The following is a 20,376-nucleotide window of genomic DNA, read 5'->3' on the forward strand; positions in this document are numbered from 1 at the left end:
GATCTTAAAATGCTGGCGGGCGGCATTTTAAAATCGCCCCGGGACAGCGGAGGACTTCTCTGCTGTCCGGGGCGATTTAAAAGCCCATGGGAAGGCAGGCAGGGGGGACAAAGACTTTCGCCCCCCGCCTGCCTTCAGAAGGTGTTCCCGCCCCCCGCCCCGCTTCGGAGCACCGGGAGAAGCGATCTCCCCGCAGCCCCTTGCTTCAAAAGAGGTCCGGGGGCAACGGGAAGCACTTCCCGCTGTCCCCGGACCTGGGGCTGCGGGGAGAAGATCGCTTCTCCCCGCCGCCCCTTGCTTCAAAAGAGAAGACCCGCTGTCCCCGGGGCAAGCTTCGTTTTGCGAAGCAAGCCCATAGGGAAATTCGTCTTGCGAGGCAACTCGAAAACGAAAAAACCTTTCGTTTTGCGAGTTTTTCGTCTCGCGAGGCGTTCGTCTTGCGGGGTACCACTGTATAGGGTGCCCAAATTCAGCATGGACTGGTTGCATGGCAACATGTGCAAATAGCTTTAGATACCTGTTAGGTCCATAAATTACCATAAAGCATATATTCAACACAAAAAACCGTGACAATTTGTCGTTGACAAAGGACAGTTGGACATATAAAGGGCCCCATTACCTTCAGTAGCTTAGGGCCTCATCAAACCTAAATCCGGCCCAGGACTTGCCGCACCACCCAGTGCTGGTGAGTAAGCGAGAGATGGGATAAGCTACCTTTGCTCGTGGCTGGAAGGATTGGGGCCCCACTCGCTCTCGTTGCGGGCCAACAGGGAGGATTGGAAGTGCTGGACTCGTTCATTGCCGCTGCCACCATCCAAATGGAGGGTGCAGCCAAAGGGAGCAAAGGAGCAGGAGTCAGAGCTATATAGCAGGTTAACCAAATACTGTAAGTGACTATCCAGACAACGTTGCTTACACATCATGCTCAAGCGAGACATCTTGATGCTAGAAAGTATACAGGAAAAACCACTTGTTTAAATCCTAGTCTTGGCTGATGTTAATTCTTTGGTCACAGGAGAATCTTGTACAGTGGTAGCTCGGGTTACATACGCTTCAGGTTACATACACTTCAAGTTACAGACTCTGCTAACCCAGAAATAGTACCTCGGGTTACGAACTTTGCTTCAGGATGAGAACAGAAATCGTGCTCCAGCGGCGCAGCAGCAGCGGGAGGCCCCATTAGCTAAAGTGGTGCTTCAGGTTAAGAACAGTTTCAGGTTAAGAACGGACCTCTGGAATGTATTAAGTACGTAACCAGAGGTACCACTGTAGTTGCTGAGCTGGGAGGCTAAGCATAAAGGCATTACTTGGAAACAAGCCCAACTGAAATCCCTTTATATAAGACCAGAAAAAGTGATAACCCACCACCAAAACACTGTTTAATGGGGAAGTCCCTGAACGGGAGGTTGATGGGAAATGGTTCAGCTCAGACACTAATTTGCTACTTCATCAAAAACAGGTTTATCAAGTACAGCAAAAGATGCCACATCTTCTAAGAAACATCTGATTTCCCACTTCTATAAAGAAGGAATTGCGTGAAGGGAGATGCAGGCAGGTGCAGTCTCTTTCATCTGAGAACCTATTCAAAGTATCTCAGTGTGTCTGTTCCGCCATATATGAACACAGTTCATATATTGACTGCATATTGACTGTTCATATACTGTATTGACAATTGACTGCATTTCTTAGATGTGCCCACACATGAAATAGCAGCATGCTAAGTGGCTCTCGTTCCTTAGAAGATTTACACATGCAGAAGTAAAATGACCACCCTGTTCACAATACTATGCAGAAGGGCAAAATAAAATTATTTACTCATAACTCTTCAGAATCAGTATGCAGCAAGCAATGGGTATTAGTTGAATATTGTTTAATTTCAATTAAATATAGGTAGAAGTTAATTCTTCATAAAGAATAAAGATAAAAAATCACTAATTACAGAAGACCAAAAGCATTCTCTCAGTGGCTTTATAATAAAATACATTACATTTAAATATCTGCATTAACAGCATTAGAGAACAATAGTTTTAGATTGAATATTTTTCAATGACAGCAAAATAATTAAAAACCAATTATATTTTAGTATTAGTTGCAGAATATATGAGTAAATTGCAAATTGTCCCATTAAAATGCATGAAACTATAGGACTTTTGTTTATGTTGCTGAGGCTGTTACGCTAGATCCATCATTTATTGGGCACGATCAGCACAAAACCAAAAGAATTTAACATTCAAATGTGAATATATTCCAGGCTAATGAGAGGTTGGATCCACATCTTTGAGAGACAAAAAGGTATGTAATTTGTGATCAAAGTCAATAGGTCGATTCTGAGGCTCTTTATACCTCTGGGTCATTTTGATTCCCAGGTATGGGATAAGTTCACAATGATCTATGAAGCGTTCCAACTTCCTCTTGTACTTCTTTCGTATATAATCAGAGCTCTTGGGGTTATATGCTGCAGGAAGTTAAATAATACCGATTATGCCATATCACTTGTACTTCTTAATTCATTGTGCAATTATACAACACCTAAGGACATATTATAGAATTATTTATGCAACATCAAGTGCCTACAAAATCTCCACACTGAATTCCTATCTACATTACTGTTAACAGTGATGGTGCAGTTGCTTCTAACTAGAAATCCAGATTTTAGGTACAGTGTCTAACTTAGTTATCTAGTGGCCAAAACTACATGTGATGGAGGTAGATCCATGTAGGTCTGCACCATTAACATGCAGAAGAAGGGGTAGATGTGCAATTTAAAGAGTCAAAAGCAGTGCATAGGTATTGGATGTCAAATCCTTCCTTGCACCCCACACCTGTGCTTCCAGCTGGGCTGCTTCTTGAAGCCAGGTGTAAGAAAAGTATCTGGAAGGATGAATTAAGAGGGCCAGGTAGGAGAAGGATTCAGCACCCATCGCCCCCACTTTCCACTTTAATGGGGCAGGCCCATATCTAAAGACATGGGGTTGTATCCAGTGTAGTGTGCTTTGTGAATGTTCTGTCAGAGCAAGGATTTCTGCTAGCACAATAGAACCCTACCCTGTCACTTCTAGTTTGATCATAGACTATTCTAGCATGAATGTGTCCAGCTTGCAGGAGAATAGCCTTCCACTCGCATAAAGGGATTTCTCCTATCCCAACACTCCTTCCCATGCCCCCCAAATCTCTCCTGGAGGGTTGAATGGGAGATCTTATTGCATGAGCAGAACTCTGCTTGCATTGACTTGTGTCACCATGTATGTTTAACAAAAGATCAATGTCAAAAATAGAAACTAATTTTTATTTTATAGCACAGGTTTTACTGTACCTTTCAAATGATAGGCTATGAACAGCAGAGCAGTCTTTTTCACACTTAGGAAAGGAAATTTTGGTTTTAAACAGCCTACTTCATTCATTGCTTTTATCAGAGCTGTGGCCACACCCTACAAACAAACACAAACACTAATGTTAGTTAAGCAATACAAACACTACTCCATTAATAAGGTTTTATGTTTTGTAACCTTTACTGCTTGGTGCTATCATTCATAATTTGGCCTTTAATTCTCTCCTCTATATCAATTACAATGCCTTTCAGTTGTGTATCACTTTGAAAGTTGCTCAACATATTCCTAACTCTGCCATTGAAGTCATAGCTTCAGCAGCCCCTGGAGCTCTGATAAATACCTTTATCACCATCTGTCAGTTTGGAGAATACCAAATGACCTTCCAAGAAGCTTACAGAGTTAAAAGAAGTGCAACATTTGGGCCCTTATTTCCATTACTGTCCATTACTTTAGAAAAAGGAGGGAAGGCATCAGTCATGTTTACCAGAATAAAAGAAAACCCTTTGCAAAAATAAGACTAAAGCTGTGACATGGCTTCATTACATTACTGAATTCATTTAGCAGTGTTGAGATTATATATCGCCCATTTGAATCTTGGCCCCCAAAGTTAAGTCAATTTGAGTGTCATTAACAATAAATAATAACCTGTTCCAGGTATCCAGTCAGGGGAAGAGCTGTCAGCAATATTGGCTCCTTTATTGGGGGAAGTTTATGTGGAAGGGTCTGGTTCCAATATTTCTCTGGTAATCTAAGAATACAGAAATTGTAGGTTTTTTAAAAAACAAAACCAAACACAAAGCAATAAATAAAAGTTAAAAAGTGATGTATTCAGTACCTCATAAACTTTTGAAGCTTTTCTTCACTTTCAAAAATATATAGCTTGTTGCGATAAAGTACAGCATATTCAATGTCCCCAGGTACCAGTGCTTCATACCTCAAAACAGCAAATGAAAGGAAGATATCATCACCACATTTGCATCTCATACTTGTTGCAGTTGTTTTTTTACCCTGGTTTTAAGTGATTTGTGGCTTTAAACTGAAATTTCATATTGAGTCCAGAAATTGATTTGCAGCCAGTGAAACTGGCATAAAAGAAGAGCTGCATGCTCCAGAAAAACATTTTGGACCAGGTGTTTTCAAAAGCAGATCCAGCACGTGGCAGGAACCGGTCTTTGTATAATACTGCAATCCTATACATGCCTGCTCTGAAGTAAATCTCAGTTCAGTGGAGATTGCAAATAAATGGGTATAGGATTGCAACCTGAAGCATGCATGACCATGGCCAGGTCTGCTTTCTCCAGAAGCCACAGTTGATACACTTGCCTATGAAGTGCTTCTGGCCACACCTGCCACCTGGAGGAGTATCCCCAAACTATGAACCGGATTGTTTGAAAAGAGTACAACCTCATCCAAAGCATGCTACATCAATATCCTTGGATCAGGACTTCTAACCAGGAACATTTCTGTTAAGTGGATTACATTTGTATGTCCTCATCCAGTCCATTACTGATTGTGGATTCACGTGGCTGATCTAAATTTTTAATCCATGAAGGGTAACAGTTGCATAGTTTTTTGAGGTGCAAAATAGTCCTTTTGTGAATGGAAGGTATTTACAGAATGCAGAAAAGCACCTTTGGATACACCCAAATAATGCAAAGATTCTTAAATCCTATGTAAAGTTATCAAGTACACCCCCACACCATGTTAACTTCACCTTCACCACTTTAAAATTTTATTCAATAAAGTCCAATAAATAATACAATGTGATGCAGAATAGTAATGATTCTGCAAAGTGGAAGGTGCTGGAGTTTGCCTGTTTGAGAACTTATTAGCACAGATTGCATTATTTCTATATTCTATATTAACAGAAATCCTTGGAAATGCAAGTGTTTACCTTTGCTTCCCATCTAGGTAAGTAACTGGACAGAATCCTTGCAATTCAGCTTGCATAGGAAATAAAGCCTTCACATCTGCTGCAGTCAGTTTCTTTGGTAGTTTATGTGGGAGAGGGAGAGGATAAGGTGCTAATGGGGGGACATATAATTCTGGATTCTTCAGGAATTTCTGCATTGAAAGCAATGTATGAGAAGGAGGAGAAACATTTCATGTTTTCATTCATGGTCAAAATCATTTGAGGCTACTTATTAAGGAACAGATGTATCCCCCCCCCCTTATTTCTTATATAACAGAAGTTCTGAAATTCTAGTCTACAGATCAGTGGTCCATGAGCTTCAGTCAGGTGGCATAGCCACTGTGAAAGGCAGACATGGTGAATTAAATATTTTTTATTGTATATTTGTAGCTGCTTTTATTTCTTACGTTGTGTTTTATTATCTATTGTATTTTATATTATGTGGAATTCAAGTTGTAATACAATAAAATACATAAGAAATAAGATCAGCAAGAAAAATACAATTAAAAAACATACAACATATAGGAGAATACATTATAAGTCATACAAAAGGCAGAAAAATCTTTTAAGTGGTCCACCAAGACTCTTAGCAATTTTCCAGTGTTCTTGGGGGTTGGGGACCACTGTTATATATAACATTCTACACCAGTTGCATTAGGTGCACTTCAGAATAAAGACATAATCCAAGCTTGAATGAATGGATCTTTATTTGCATCAGCCATCAGCCACAGCAACAAAACAACAATGCGAAATACAAAGAACAGAAATAAAAAGTCAATTATATAAAATACACTTTAGGGTCCTGAATCAACAGTCAAATAGTGAACCCTGCAACCTTTGCTGTCACCTGCTCATCTTGATCTGCCAAGAGAAAGGACACAGTGACAGTGGTTGGGCAACCCGGAATGGACAATAAAAGAGGGGTGATAATCTCATTCCTCAAGTCTTTTATAAAGAGTGCAAGCCAGAAGGGCAGGCGCCACCGATTTGGGACTGCCATCTCCACGGGGACATGTGTTTTTTGTGTGGAATCTGTTGGACTCGTCCCTCAAGTGCAGCCAAGGGCAATACATTCAATCTTGCGAGGGTAAAAGCATGCCTATATTTTAGAATTGCTAGGTTATGCAGATAGGGTGCCAGAGAGTCAAAACGGGAAGGTGGAAAATAGGCAAAATTTCCTTATCGTGGCCAAGTTGTTCTGATGCTTGATATAATTTAGGTGCTGACAAATTAGACTGCTTGCTTTACTAAAACCCAAAGTGAATAGCTGTTGTGGTGATAAACCACAAGAGTAAAGTTTTTGATAAACAATTTTAGTCCAGGGGTTCTTGTGACAATGTTGCAGCACTAGGGATATTAGACTGGGGGGGGGGATTTGAGTTTAGGCAAAGCCAATAGTTAAGTGTCCTACGCCAGATCCACAATTCTACCGAGGGGAGGTTAGCCTGGCGCAATGATGCGTTTGGGACACAGGGTGGTACAGAAAAAAATGCCTTAAGAACTTTGATTGGACAGCTTCCGTAGATCTAAGGTGAGTGCCTGTCCAAATCTGAGCCCCATATAATAACTGATGGGGTTTAGCTTGGAACACTTCCAGGACTGATGGTATATATTTACCACCTTTTGTATGGAAAAAGCGTGTCAGAATTTTGGTGCTTTTTCTTTTTCACATAATCCAATCTTTGTTTAAGGGGCAGAATCCAATTCTGAGAGATAAAGCAGTCCAGGAGAACACAATAAAGGTAATATCACCATGGCCCAGCTTTCAGTGAAAAAAGAGGCTATGAGGACAAGCTGGTGATATGATAGAGGGTGTGAACTTATTCGAAATAAAGGCAAACGCTTGGGTATTGCCATCCCTCCATAAAATCATCATTTCACTCAACACACACACACATAAGGAATGCAAACATTTGGAAAGAAAATACTAACCTAACAATGGAACTTCCCTTTCACTGGGGTCATTTTGAATAAAGGGTTTATAAAAACAAGGCCATATGACAAATGCCACAACAAAACAATGGCTAATTATTTCTTGGAGTCAGCATCCATAAAACAATAATTCTTAACACTTCTATATAATTAAAACATTCAAAGTGCTTCCCATAACAGTAAACTAGTTTGAGTGCCATATTGCAAATGGTTGAAGCTAACTGGAATCTAGTCCTCAAATACATTTGTTAGTATTTAAGATACCCCAAAACTCTTCAATCTTTTGGCTTGCCTAAGGCCACCTAGTGAGTTTGTGGCAGAGGTAAGACTGCAAGTAGGGAGTTTCCAGCCCACACTGAGCTACTGCAGGACACCAGCTCTTTGAACTTTTATTTATATATTCATTGTGCCAGCACCCATTTGCTTTCCAAATGGATTATCTATATATATTCTACCCCTTTTGATACTTACATCTAGTTCCTCTTGTCCAGCCATTTTGTAGTAATGTCCTCGAAATTCTGCTGCAAACTTTAGAGAAGGCGTTACAGAACAATCAACGAGCTCTCCCTTTTCTGCAAGGCTGACAGGACAGTATTGCCCAAACTCTCCCAGCCGAGACAGCAGCTCTTGCGGCATGATACACAAATCGGCAATACTGGCTGCCATTCCTGTTAACAATTGGATACAATGCTGTGAAGTTTCACCTGTGACACTGCATATTTGGTAGAGTATACCTATTTTACTGATATGTGAAAATGCAAAAGCTATACCAAACAATACAGAGCAAATCAGTATGTTATGCTGTATATAGCTTGGTTGGCAGGTCAGTCAGATTAACTTCTGTGAATATCAAGAAGTTAGAAAGATGTTTCTAATTTAATCTAGCCTCCATGAAGCAGAGAAAGCTCACCAGTTTGTGGAATCTAAAGGCTTACTACACATGACTAATTTATTAGAATGCGTCGTGCAAGTTAGCTTTACTAGCAGTATTGTATTTCATTCACAGCTGAAAAAAATCCATTTGCTAAATGGATTCTTTACATGGAGGATACTAAATTATAACTAGACTTTGACCATATGTAGCTTTTCCCTTCAGTTTCCAAACAGAATCTGGAGTCTGCTTACAAAATGCTGCTTTGAATAAAAAATGAGTAAGAACAACAGTAATAATTGAAATCAAGTTTCAAGCTGGCCCTACCTCATATTGGTGAAAGGGCAATCTGGAAGAATCCTGACTGTACCAGATAACAGCACTACCATCCCATTTACCATTTGGGTTGACTTGTAACCCCCTTGAAAGATGATGGGCAAGAAGCAGGCCATAAATGTATAAATACAGATAATAACTGCAGAACTTTTGAATTGGTAAGAGTTGTTTCCAGTGTTGCATGAGCTGAAAGTAAACTTCCTCTTTCCTTTCCTCTCAGCAACCCCCCCCCCCATTCCCAACAAAAGCCTCTCCTGAGGGCCGGGGGGGGGACCTACTGAGCATTGTGGGTTGCATCTTATGGGGTTGCAGTGGGAGGGAGGGAATAGCCCAAAATTGGTTGGAGTAAACTTGCACCTGTGGAATGCTAGGTTCTTCCTCCTGATTTGGTGTGATTCATGGGATGAGTTCTGGTTGAGAGCAACATAATGTGAACAATGGCCAGAAATCTGGGACTCAAACAACTTGAAAGTCATGATAAAGCCCAGTGTGGACCAGCCCAAAGATTTGTAATGGGTTCATGTTCTCTTTATTATTCAAATAGGTCATGTGCTTCTTCATCAGACTCTGAGCTTCTATTTTTAAGTTTCATATTAATCTTCATTTATTTGAAGTTAAAATCAAATCCAAGTAGCATAATAGAATTACATATAAAATCCACTAACAACCCCCCCCCCATTAATATAAAGCAGGATTATTTGCTGCTGTTGCTTTGCCGGTGAGTCTTGGGGAGTACCGCTCCCCCCTGAAGCCCTTTTTCCACCTTGGGCCTGGGGGCGGGCCCCATACTCCACCTCAGCATATAAGGCTCCAAGGAGGCCTCGGGACACTGCTGCTGCCGCTCTGCCGTGAGTTTGTGGGGAAGACCGCTCCCCCTGCAAGCCCATTCTCCACCTTGGGCCTGGGGGCGGGCCCCATACTCACCTCCGCAGCTTATGGGGCTCCAGGGAGGCCTCGGGTGTGTGGGGTGGGTGTTTAGTTGGGTGTGGGAATTTGTTTAATTTAATTATGTTGTGTTTGTAACTTTGTTTTTTGTTTTTATACAGTGGTGCCCCGCAAGACGAAATTAATTCGTTCCGCAATTTTTGTTGTCTAGCGAATTTTTCGTCTTGCGAATCACGAAATCCCATAGGAATGCATTGAAAATCAATTAATGCGTTCCTATGGTCAAAAAAAGTCCAAACAAAGCCAAATTTGGTACAACAACAGTTTATTAACTGCTCTTTAAAGTCACACATACTGTAAAGAGCAGTTCAAAAATTTAAGGGAAAATAAATTAACTTTATAAACAAAACATGTCTTTATTTTTAGTCAAAGAAAAAAAAGTCGCGAGACGTTTTCGTCTTGCGAAGCAAGCCCATAGGGGAAATTCGTCTTGCGAGGCAAATCGAAAACGGAAAAACCTTTCGTCTAGCGAGTTTTTTGTCTTGCGAGGCATTCGTCTTGCGGGGCACCACTGTAGTTTTATTGTTCTGTTAGTTTGCTTTTTGTATAGGCTTTAATTTGTTTTTAAGGGGAGGGGTCAGGGCTGCCTGGGAGTGGGTCCCAGCAAACAAAATGGCTGGGGCAGGTTCCACGGGGGGGGGGGGTGCACTCGGACAACCGATCTCAGTGATCATGGGTAGGAGGAGGAGTTACGCTAAGACCAGACCATGTCATTACCAAGGAAGCAGGCTTAGTCGTAGTCTGAGGACAATCCCTGCCTCCAGGTCTGGTCCTGACCGGAAGGATACTGAAATCAACAAGGCAAACCCACATGACCTGAAAGTGTTGCTGTGCAATGCCAGGTCAATGATGAATAAAACCACTGCCATCCACGACCTGATTGTGGATGGAGGATTTGACCTGGCATGTGTGACAGAGACCTGGTTGGATGAAGCAGATGGGCCCGTCCTTGCCGCTGCTTGTCCACCAGGTTTCTCTTACGCACAGCAACCCAGGCCTTGTGGGCGGTTAGGGGGGGGTTGCAGTGATTTTTAGGAAGTCATTAGTTTGCACCAGGCGTCCTATTGGAAAGACCCAGTTCTCTGAGTGCATGTTCTGGAAGTTGGGCAATAGGGGCAGTACAGGATTCCTATTGGTGTACCGACCTCCCCGCTGCACCAAGGATTCCCTGCCCGAGCTGCTTCAGGTTGTGGCGGATGTCCTCCTGGAGACACCTAGCTTGGTTGTCCTAGGGGATTTTAACATCCATGCCGTCACAACCTTACAAGGGGCTGCTCGGGACTTTGTGGAAAGCATGGCCTCCATGGGGCTGTCCCTGAAGAAGTCTGGCCCAACTTATAGCCACGGGCATGCCTTAGACCTGGTGTTCACCTCTATGGATGTTGGTGATCTGACACTAAGTAAAAGCGAAACCAAAGAAGTGCCATGGTCAGATCACTTCCTGGTGCAACTGGACCTCTCCGCGACCCTTCCCCTCTGCAGGGAGGCGGGACCGATTCAGATGGTCCGCCCCCGCCACTTAATGGATCCAAATGGTTTCCAGTGAGTGGTAGGGGATGTTTTATCCCATGTTGGTGGCCTTTCAGCTGATTCCCTGGTGGCCCGCTGGAATGTGGAGTTAACCAGGGTTATTGACTGTTTGGCTCCAAAGCGCCCTCTCCGATTGCATGGAGCCTGGACAGCCCCGTGGTTTTCCACAGATCTGAGGGCAATGAAACAATCGTTGAGACGGCTAGAGCGCCGGTGGCAGATAACCCATTCTGAATCTGGCCGGACACGGGTTAGAGCTCAATGTCGAGCCTACCAAGTGGTGACAGCGACGGCGAAGAAGACTTTCTTCACCGCCTCTATTGCATCTGTGGAAAACAGCAGCAGGAGACTCTTTCAGGTGGTTCGCAATTTAGCGGAACCACCTGCGACATCGGGGCCCAGTACGGGCCACATGATCTCCTGCAATCACTTTGCAAAGTTTTTTGCAGATAAAGTCGCTCAGATTCGGGAAGAAGTAGACTCCACCGTGGGAGCAGGGCTGGGGTGGGAGAGTGCTAGAGACCTGTCTAGTCAAGTTGCATGGGATCAATTCCAATCTGTTACCCCCGAGGATGTGGACAGGCTGCTTGGACGAGTGAAACCAACCACTTGTCTCCTTGATCCTTGCCCATCCTGGCTTATAAAAACTAGCCGGGAAGGACTGGGCTTCGTGGGGTGGTGAATGCTTCCCTCCATGAGGGAGCCTTCCCAGACCTGCTGAAAGAGGCGGTTATTAAACCGCTTCTTAAAAAACCATCTTTAGATGCGGCCACGATAGCCAACTATCGCCCAGTCTCAAATCTTCCATTCTTGGGCAAGGTGATTGAGCGAGTGGTTGCTGAACAACTCCAGGCACGCCTGGAAGAAGCGGACCACTTGGATCCCTTCCAGTCGGGATTCAGGCCTCATCATGGGACTGAAACTGCTTTGGTCGCACTGGTTGATGATCTCCGACGGGCTAGGGACAAAGGTTGAGAGCTGTTTCCTAGTTCTGCTGGATCTCTCAGCGGCGTTTGATACCATCAACCATAACATCCTTCTGGACCGTCTTGAGGGGCTGGGAGCTGGGGGCACTGTTATACAGTGGTTCCACTCCTTCCTCATGGGCCGTGTTCAGAAAGTGGCGGGGGGATGAGTGTTCAGACCCCTGGGCCCTCACTTGTGGGGTGCCTCAGGGTTCTGTCCTCTCCCCCATGCTTTTCAACATCTACATGAAACCGCTGGGAGAGATCATCAGGGGATTTGGGCTGGGTGTTCATCAGTATGCGGATGATACCCAGCTCTACCTCTCTTTCAAATCAGAACCAGTGAAGGCAGTGAAGGTCCTGTGTGAGTGCCTGGAGGTGGTTGGAGGTTGGATGGCGGCTAACAGATTGAGGTTGAATCCTGACAAGATAGAAGTACTGTTTTTGGGGGACAGGAGGTGGGCAGGTGTGGAGGATTCCCTGGTCCTGAATCGGGTAACTGTGCTCCTGAAGGACCAGGTGCGCAGCCTGGGAGTCATTTTGGACTCACAGCTGTCCATGGAGGCACAGGTCAAATCTGTGTCCAGTGCAGCTGTTTACCAGCTCCATCTGGTACGCAGGCTGAGACCCTATCTGCCTGCGGACTGCCTCGCCAGAGTGGTGCATGCTCTGGTTATCTCCCGCTTGGATTACTGCAATGCACTCTACGTGGGGCTACCTTTGAAGGTGACCCGGAAACTACAACTAATCCAGAACGCGGCAGCTAGACTGGTGACTGGGAGCGGCCGCAGAGACCACATAACACCGGTTTTGAAAGACCTACATTGGCTCCCAGTACGTTTCCGAGCACAATTCAAAGTGTTGGTGCTGACCTTTAAAGCCCTAAACGGCCTTGGTCCAGTATATCTGAAGGAGCGTCTCCACCTCCATCGTTCTACCCAGACACTGAGGTCCAGCACCGAGGGCCTTCTGGCGGTTCCCTCACTGCGAGAAGCCAAGTTACAGGGAACCAGGCAGAGGGCCTTCTTGGTAGTGGTGCCTTCCCTGTGGAACACCCTCCCACCAGATGTCAAAGAGAACAACAACTACCAGGCTTTTAGAAGACATCTGAAGGCAGCCCTGTTCCGGGAAGCTTTTAATGTTTGATGTATTATAGTATTTTAATATTCTTTTGGAAGCCGCCCAGAGTGGCTGGGGAGGCCCAGCCAGATGGGCGGGGTATAAATAAATTATTATTATTATTATTATTATTATTATTATTATTATTATTATTATTATTATTTGCTTACCTTGTCGTATTCTTTCCAGATAGATCTGGATCTTCTTGGTGATTGCTTGAGTTTCCTCAAGTATTTTGTTCCAGATCCACCATTTGCTGTGTGCTGCATCAATCACATACCAGTTTTGGTGCTGCTCCTCGTAGTAAGGTCTTATTTCTTCAGTTTGTGCTCTGTAACACGAATTCTTGATAGAGAGAATATGGGAGCTGTCGTGCATTGGGTAAGGATATCTGAGAAGACAATTTTAAGTGCATTAATATTAGGCTTTAATATCAGCCTAGTATGAGCAATAGGTTAGTACACAATGGTCAACTGCTCCCACTTCACTACTTCCCTGGTCCATGTGTGAGAAACCTACCAGGAAGCTACCATTAAGCTTGGCTTCCTGTTATGTCGAAACACTAACAAGCCACAACTGCTAATCAGCCTTAAACCATGGTTAGTTGGTGGCTTACATATTGTGGCTTGTTAGGAAATAACAATCCACAGTCCGTTGTTTGGATGTAAAGGGAAGCCAAGCATAATGGCAGCTTCGTAATTTGTTTTTCCTGTTTCTGCCAGGGGAGTAGTGAAGTGGGAGCAACGTGACATTGTCTACCATGCTGCTCCTTCACTGTAACCTATGTTAAGCCAGAAACCATGTCTAATTGTGAAATACAGTGGTACCTCGGGTTACATACGCTTCAGGTTACAGACGCTTCAGGTTACAGACTCCGCTAACCCAGAAATAGTACCTCGGGTTAAGAACTTTGCTTCAGGATGCGAACAGAAATCGTACTCCGACGGCACGGCGGCAGCAGGAGGCCCCATTAGCTAAAGTGGTGCTTCAGGTTAAGAACAGTTTCAGGTTAAGAACGGACCTCCAGAATGTATTAAGTACTTAACCCAAGGTACCACTGTATTAATGTGACCTGAGGGAGTTATTACTTCACACCCTTCATGGTGTTGCTACCTGTTAGGGATTTGTTTATCCTGCAGTGCTCTTCTGAGGACCTCCTTCACATCAATATCTAATTCAAAGATTTTTACTGGAATGATTTTCATTTCTTCAAGAAGGTCTACTTGTTTTCTTGTTACAGGGTATCCATCAATAACAACTCTGTGGGAGGGAAAATGACCACAATTCAGATTGGGTTCAGATTAATTATTTATTTCTGTAACAGTAACTCTTGTTGATGAAGCCCATACACATGCCAGGATATCCTGAATCAGGAATAATAAACAGAGCCAAACAGCATATCCATTCTTTATTATTCCTGTTGGCACTGTGCCGATTTCCAGAATTATCTTAAAGCTTTGAATCAGCCTTTTTATAAAGAAACATAACCAGGGTAATACATTTTGAAGGGACTGAATAAAACTAGAATAGGCTGTCAAAACATAACATCATTCACCAGGGAACTAAACAAAGTAGGTATTTTTGAGCTAGCAGGCCTCAATAGTATTCCAACATTGTACATAGACCTAAATTAGGAGTGAGGAACCTTTTTGGCTCCATGGGCAAACTTTATCAGGGGCAACCCACCTGTCAGTCACATGATGTCCCTTCCCACCTTGTGTGGGGTTCCCAAGCTTCTCAGGTGCAAGGGCCATTGCCAGCCCCACAGTCTGTAAGCTTCTCCATGCTTTTCCTTTTCACCTCTAATGTCAGGGCAGCTTCACCAAACCATCAGTGCTGGGATAGAGAAGCTGTTTCTACTGATTGGAAACTGCTTTTCCTCCTTAAGGAAGTCACAAACCTACTGCCCATCAGCTGATAGGTGGTTGGGATCACACCTTCTCCAGTACAACAACTATCATAAGCCCACTTTAAGCTCCCAATTGTTCTTTGAAGCCTCAATCCACACATTATGTATGACAGATGTAAGGGAGATGGGTGTGGCTGCTCAGCTTTGCAGGGCAAATAGGGAGGCCTAGCAGGCCAAGTTTGACCCTTAAGCTGGAAGCTCATCACTCCTGTGCTAAGTTATAGCCTATCAACTACAGAATCTGTTCCTCCTGTCCTTAGTCAGGAATCTTATACAGCTGTACTTTGGAAGCCAAACAGAATCCGTTATGGAAGTCCGTTCAACTTCCAAGCCATGGCTTCCGATTGGCTGTAGGAGATTCCTGCAGCCAACTGGAAGCATTGCTGGATGTTCAGCTTCCAAAAGAATGTTCATAAACTGGAACACTCCTGGGTTCGACTACTAAGGAGTTCGTCAACCAAGGTACGACTGTACATGTTTATAGACTAAGATAATGGCCTGGTTCACAAGTCATACTAAGCCAAACCATGGCTTACCATGAATGTGTGGGCTCCAGGAGAGGCGAATGTGACCGCTTTGTTCCTTCCCAGTTGCTCTACTGCTGTTCTCCATGAAGTTAAGCCATAGCTTTGATTAGCAAGTACTCTGAACCTGAGTTCATGGTTTAGCTTGCTCCAGACTTACCATAAGTAGCAGGCAAGGTTTGTCCTATGGTTTAGGGCTGTCCGGAATAGCTAAACCACATGTCTGGGTTTGGATGATATGCTAAGTCATGGGTTAGTGTAGCATCAGAGCACTTGGGAAGGAGCAAAGGGGCTGTGATCTACTCTCCAGGAGTCTGCACTCTGTTGTGTTCATGCTAAGTCATGGTTTGGCTTTGTGTGTTGTGCAATCCAGGCCATTATGTTCAATGGGATTTACCCCCAGATAAATATGCATAGGACTGCAGCCAGAGCCCTTCTCTGTTTCACCAGGGCTTTAGAAAATATCTAAAAGATATATTTGCAGGATTAAGAAACAAACTACGTTTCACAATTTCAAGTACAATTTTTACTATCCTCCTCCTTTAATGCAGAATACCAAAACACCCTGAAGAGAAATGCTTATAATCTGCCAGCATGCGTATCTGAACCTTTATGACCAAATTGTACAGCATTATTTATTACATTTTTTGGTTTTATGTTAGGCAAGGCAGAGTTGCATGGCAGACAAAGGCAACTGTCTTCCATATCTGCTGGAAGCAATGTTATGCAGATGTAGTCCTAAATGTGATCCATCTGGAGGCAATGCTATGAAATAAATAAAATGAAAGTCTCTCACCCTGAGGTGTTACACACAGTATCCATCAGTGAAATATCTAGAGCCCTCACAGCAAGTTCATCAGGTGCAGTCAGTCCTTTCTGCAGATGCCACTTCAATATAAGTGCTAGTTCTGTCTCTGGCTGATTGTTTAACACCATACGGATGGCATCTCCCATGGAAAGGCGCAACAATCCATATTCTTTTGCAAATCTTTTGGCAACTGCAAAACAGTTTTGTTGTTAATGAGCAGCTTTTGACCACACCGACCCATAATACTGACCATTATGTTTTAAAAGGAAAATGATTGCATCAATAGAACAGAATCACAGTCATAGGTGACCCTCAGACATTGCACCGTTAAAGTACATGGCTTCCCCCCCAAGAATCCTGGAAACTGGAGTGCTGTTAAGAGTGCTGGGAATTGTAGCTTTGTGAGGGATAAACTAGTTTCCAGGTTCCTTTGGAACAAGCCATGTACTTCAAACATATCTTGTGGATGTGTCATTAGACCTAGACGGCTATGATAAAAGCGTAAGGTTTACTATGACTGCTTTCTGAAAGTAGCCTGCTAAAGGTGATCCCTTGTACAGTTTAACATCACACAAGAAAAAAATGTGTTGGAAAAAACCTAAATGAACTTACCAGTAGTATAGTTATCTGGTAGAACAGAAAAATACCATCCTCTCCATAAATGCAATACTGTTATAACTATATAAACATCTATACACTCAGGACTCAAGACTTACCTGTAGTCTTTCCAGATTTTGGAGGCCCCACAACTGCAATCTTAACTGGCACAGTTGGCTTTGGCTTTGGCTGACGGAGATATTTGATGGGATTTTTCATAAATGTATCCCTGTTCTCTTTGCTTGTAAAGAAATAAATACAATTCCGATGGATAAGTGGAAAGCTAGGAGTATCTTGATTTTGAAAAGGCTTGATTGCATCTCCTTCACTTAGCTGTAATAAACACAGAATTATTGACCTCCAGAACTGCTGTTGTAACTATTTTCCAATGAAAAATGTACCGGTATATTCACAATTTAACAAATATTATCTTTTGATTTATAAGAATGAAGCAAAGTTTTCCTATTTTCCTACTTACTTATTACTTATGCTAGCACAAATAATTGGTGAGGAAAAGTTGGCAAGAACAGTCACATCAGTTAAACTAGGCCATTAAATAACCAAGCAGTTCTTTTAATGCATTCTTTTGCAGAAAACCATTATGTTAGTAAGAACAATAATAATTTAACAATTTAGTAATTTCTTCTTGGGGTGTCAAGTGCCTATTAGTTTGGAAGTGAAATGTAGCTCATCCCATCTTCCTCACTGTCACTGAATGTCAAAGTTAGGAACTCCTATTTTTGGTTCAGGGCAGATATACCTCTACTCGGGGCACAGCTACACTAACTTGGGTTTCTCCTTTGTTTTATATGGGCAACTCCCTTGGGGCAAAGAAAAAAGGGTCTAAAGAAAACAGGCGTTGGGTAGGCTGTCTGAGGGCTTCTCCACACTTCTGTTTGTCCCATGCCTAGAAAGCATGGGTCCAAGCTTTCTAAGCATGGATCCAAGTGATTACGCTTGCCTGTCACTTCCCCCTGGAAAACCTGCTCTTTAGTGCTAAATTGGAACAAACTGCATTCTTCCTTCAGGGCAGGCATGTCCAAAGTCCAGCTCCGGGGCCTAATCGGCAGTTTATTTCCTGGAGTTTATTTTCTAAAAAAAAGGTCCCTCACGCATGTTCACTTCATCAAATTTGGCCCTCTTTGAAAAAAGTTTGGACTCCCCTGCTTTAGGGGAAGGGCTGCAATCCAGAGGATCTGCCTTGAATACAGAAGGTTCCAGGATCAATCCCTGGCATCTGCATGTAAGGCTGAGAATGTTCCCTGTCCAAAACCCTGGAAAGCCGCTGTCAGTCAGTTTAGACAATACTGAGTTAGATGGACCAATGGTGAGACTCTGTAGAAGGCAGCTTCCTAGGGGATGACTTTGGCTAAGTACTGGCCCACAGATGGTCATCTTGCCTGACAGCTCTTGAGATATGATCTTCTGTCTAGCTGAGAAAGAAACTGATGTCCATGCAGACCATGGTAAGCTATCGCTGTGTCTGCGGTCACCACCTAATGAGAAGAGGAAGAACAAGGAAGGCAGGGAACAAGGAAGCCCCTTCCATCCACTATCTGACCTTTGAGATTCTCTACAGGCCACACACACCCTGAAACACATCCTGAACCAGACCTGCTTTGTACTCTGTTTTCCTGGCTGGAATGTACAAAGAATGGTGTTTCTTTGTTTTTTGCTTGGAGGGATGATAAAGAGGAGTGTGAAAGCCTGAAGAGATTAGCCCACTGTAGAAAGCCTACTGACTGGCATGTGCCCTAGGAAGGTTGATCAGAAGGGAATGTGACCTTCAAGGTTAAAAGGTTTCCCACCCTGATTCTATTAGCAGCAGATATTATATTTGCACAATCAATCCTATTTTACCAATTTAGAATAATAAACAATACTTAGAAACAATAGCATAGCACAATTATGCATAAGAATCGATATAGGACCCCACATAACTGATTTAAGAAATAATGGTAAAAAACAAGCAAAATATTCTTCCCTAAAGGTTATTTACCTTGATTGGGTCCCATTGGCCAAAATTGCTTGGATGTTTATAGGCAAGAACTAGCATCTTGCGTGCAAGGGATAAGCTTATTGGATAACATTTCTCAAAAATGCTTTCACGATTTTCTATTAGGTCCTTCAGCTTTTTATACAATTGATAGCACACAATGTGAGGCTTTCGCTTGGATACAAGAGTTACTTCGGGTATCAACAATTTTTCAAGTTCCTCCTGAGAACAAAAGCAAGCAAAACAGAAATAACAACAACAACAACAAAGCCAAGTAAATCCTTAAGAACACGAACAGAGGCCTTCTGGATCAGACCAAAGGCCAGTCTAATCCAGCATCCTACCAGATGTCTATGGGAAACCCTCAGGCAAGACATGAGCACAATAATGCTCTCCCTACTTCTGCTCCCCAGCAACTGATACTGAGAGGGATACTCGGGTCATAGAAGTAACATATAACCATCATGACTAGTAGCCATTGAGAGGAAGTGCAAAGACTGCAGACATGCGAAGTGAGCACCCAAACAAAAGAGAATGTGACAAAATGGATCATATTTTCAAAGCAGCCCAACACATTTCAGACCATTATATTTAAAGACCGCCTTTAGCATCTTGAGACACATTCTCTTTTGTTTGGGGTAGGAGGCACTGATAGCCTTATCCTCCATCAATTTGTCTAATATCAGTTTTAAAGTCATCCATGTTGTTGCAACAAATTCTATTGTTTAACTATGCCTTTACTTAACCTTGCAAATAAAGCAATATATTTAGCAGGCAACACAAAATATTTAGCAGGAGACTTGTACCTATGTGTCAGGTGGCAGGTTGACTTGTGATATCTGGCAAACTACCTACCTCACAATCAACAACCTGCAAGGCTGCTCGGCAGATCTCCAATCAAAATTTACAACTATGGGTATTAAAATTGACATAGGATTAGCTACCATAAAACCATTTAATTGAAGGGTTGGAAAGGGTCTTAAGGGTCATCTAGTCCAGCCCCCTGCAGTGCAACCTCTAATTAGCTGGGTATCATAAATCATTTTAAGTAAGCTCATTTTTTCTGTTTTTAAAGCTCCTTGAAAACATCCCCCCCCCCCCCCATAATCCTAGCCCTTTTTAAAAGGAACAGATTATGGTATTTGAAATCATTCTGCTCGATGATAACTCCTGCAATAGCTGTGGGAGATAGGGCCAATTTATAGAAGAAGGCCAAAAGGAAGGCAAAAACCACTTGGGTGAAACAGTCCATATTATATATTTTTTACTGGGAGGTGCAGTTAGCAGAAAATTAGTGATTAGTGGTAGGGTATGTTGTGGGTCACATAAGATCAGGCAGTGGGCCAGGTGCAGCCCAGGAAGACTGCACACTTCTGAACTAGAGATAGAAAACAATGGCTTTTTTCTGGAAATTATGCATACTGACTGGAGAATGTGTTTACTGTGCCTTATGCACAAAATTCAGTTAAAATAGGCACATTCCTCACAGCCTATTGAAGATATGTATATTGACAATGGAAGTCAACTCCCAGATCCCTTCACCCCCATAAAATATTTGAGGGGGCTGCCCCTCAAAATTGATGGGCATTGCCATTCAAATTGT

At 43.0% G+C, this 20,376-nt stretch overlaps 1 protein-coding gene across 5 annotated transcripts in view; it reads right to left on the minus strand.

Moving 5' to 3' along the window:
- Nucleotides 1–1,855: 1,855 nt before the first annotated feature.
- The window catches only part of AK9 (adenylate kinase 9), a 63,899-nt gene continuing 45,378 nt past the window's right edge, over nucleotides 1,856–20,376 (minus strand). For all 5 annotated transcript variants that reach the window (XM_083497744.1, XM_083497741.1, XM_083497743.1 and 2 more), the window contains 11 exons: nucleotides 18,777–18,995; nucleotides 16,897–17,110; nucleotides 16,169–16,370; nucleotides 14,053–14,199; nucleotides 13,110–13,330; nucleotides 7,645–7,841; nucleotides 5,224–5,393; nucleotides 4,165–4,263; nucleotides 3,975–4,077; nucleotides 3,314–3,428; nucleotides 1,856–2,455 (listed from right to left, as the gene is read on the minus strand). In XM_083497744.1, the coding sequence (XP_083353870.1) occupies nucleotides 2,253–2,455; nucleotides 3,314–3,428; nucleotides 3,975–4,077; nucleotides 4,165–4,263; nucleotides 5,224–5,393; nucleotides 7,645–7,841; nucleotides 13,110–13,330; nucleotides 14,053–14,199; nucleotides 16,169–16,370; nucleotides 16,897–17,110; nucleotides 18,777–18,995 (1,890 nt within the window). In that variant the 3' untranslated portion in view covers nucleotides 1,856–2,252. The remainder of the gene's footprint in view (nucleotides 2,456–3,313; nucleotides 3,429–3,974; nucleotides 4,078–4,164; nucleotides 4,264–5,223; nucleotides 5,394–7,644; nucleotides 7,842–13,109; nucleotides 13,331–14,052; nucleotides 14,200–16,168; nucleotides 16,371–16,896; nucleotides 17,111–18,776; nucleotides 18,996–20,376) is intronic.

The sequence above is a fragment of the Podarcis liolepis genome, assembly GCF_965112155.1.
Source record: "Podarcis liolepis genome assembly, chromosome: 3".
NCBI classification, from domain to species: domain Eukaryota; kingdom Metazoa; phylum Chordata; class Lepidosauria; order Squamata; family Lacertidae; genus Podarcis; species Podarcis liolepis.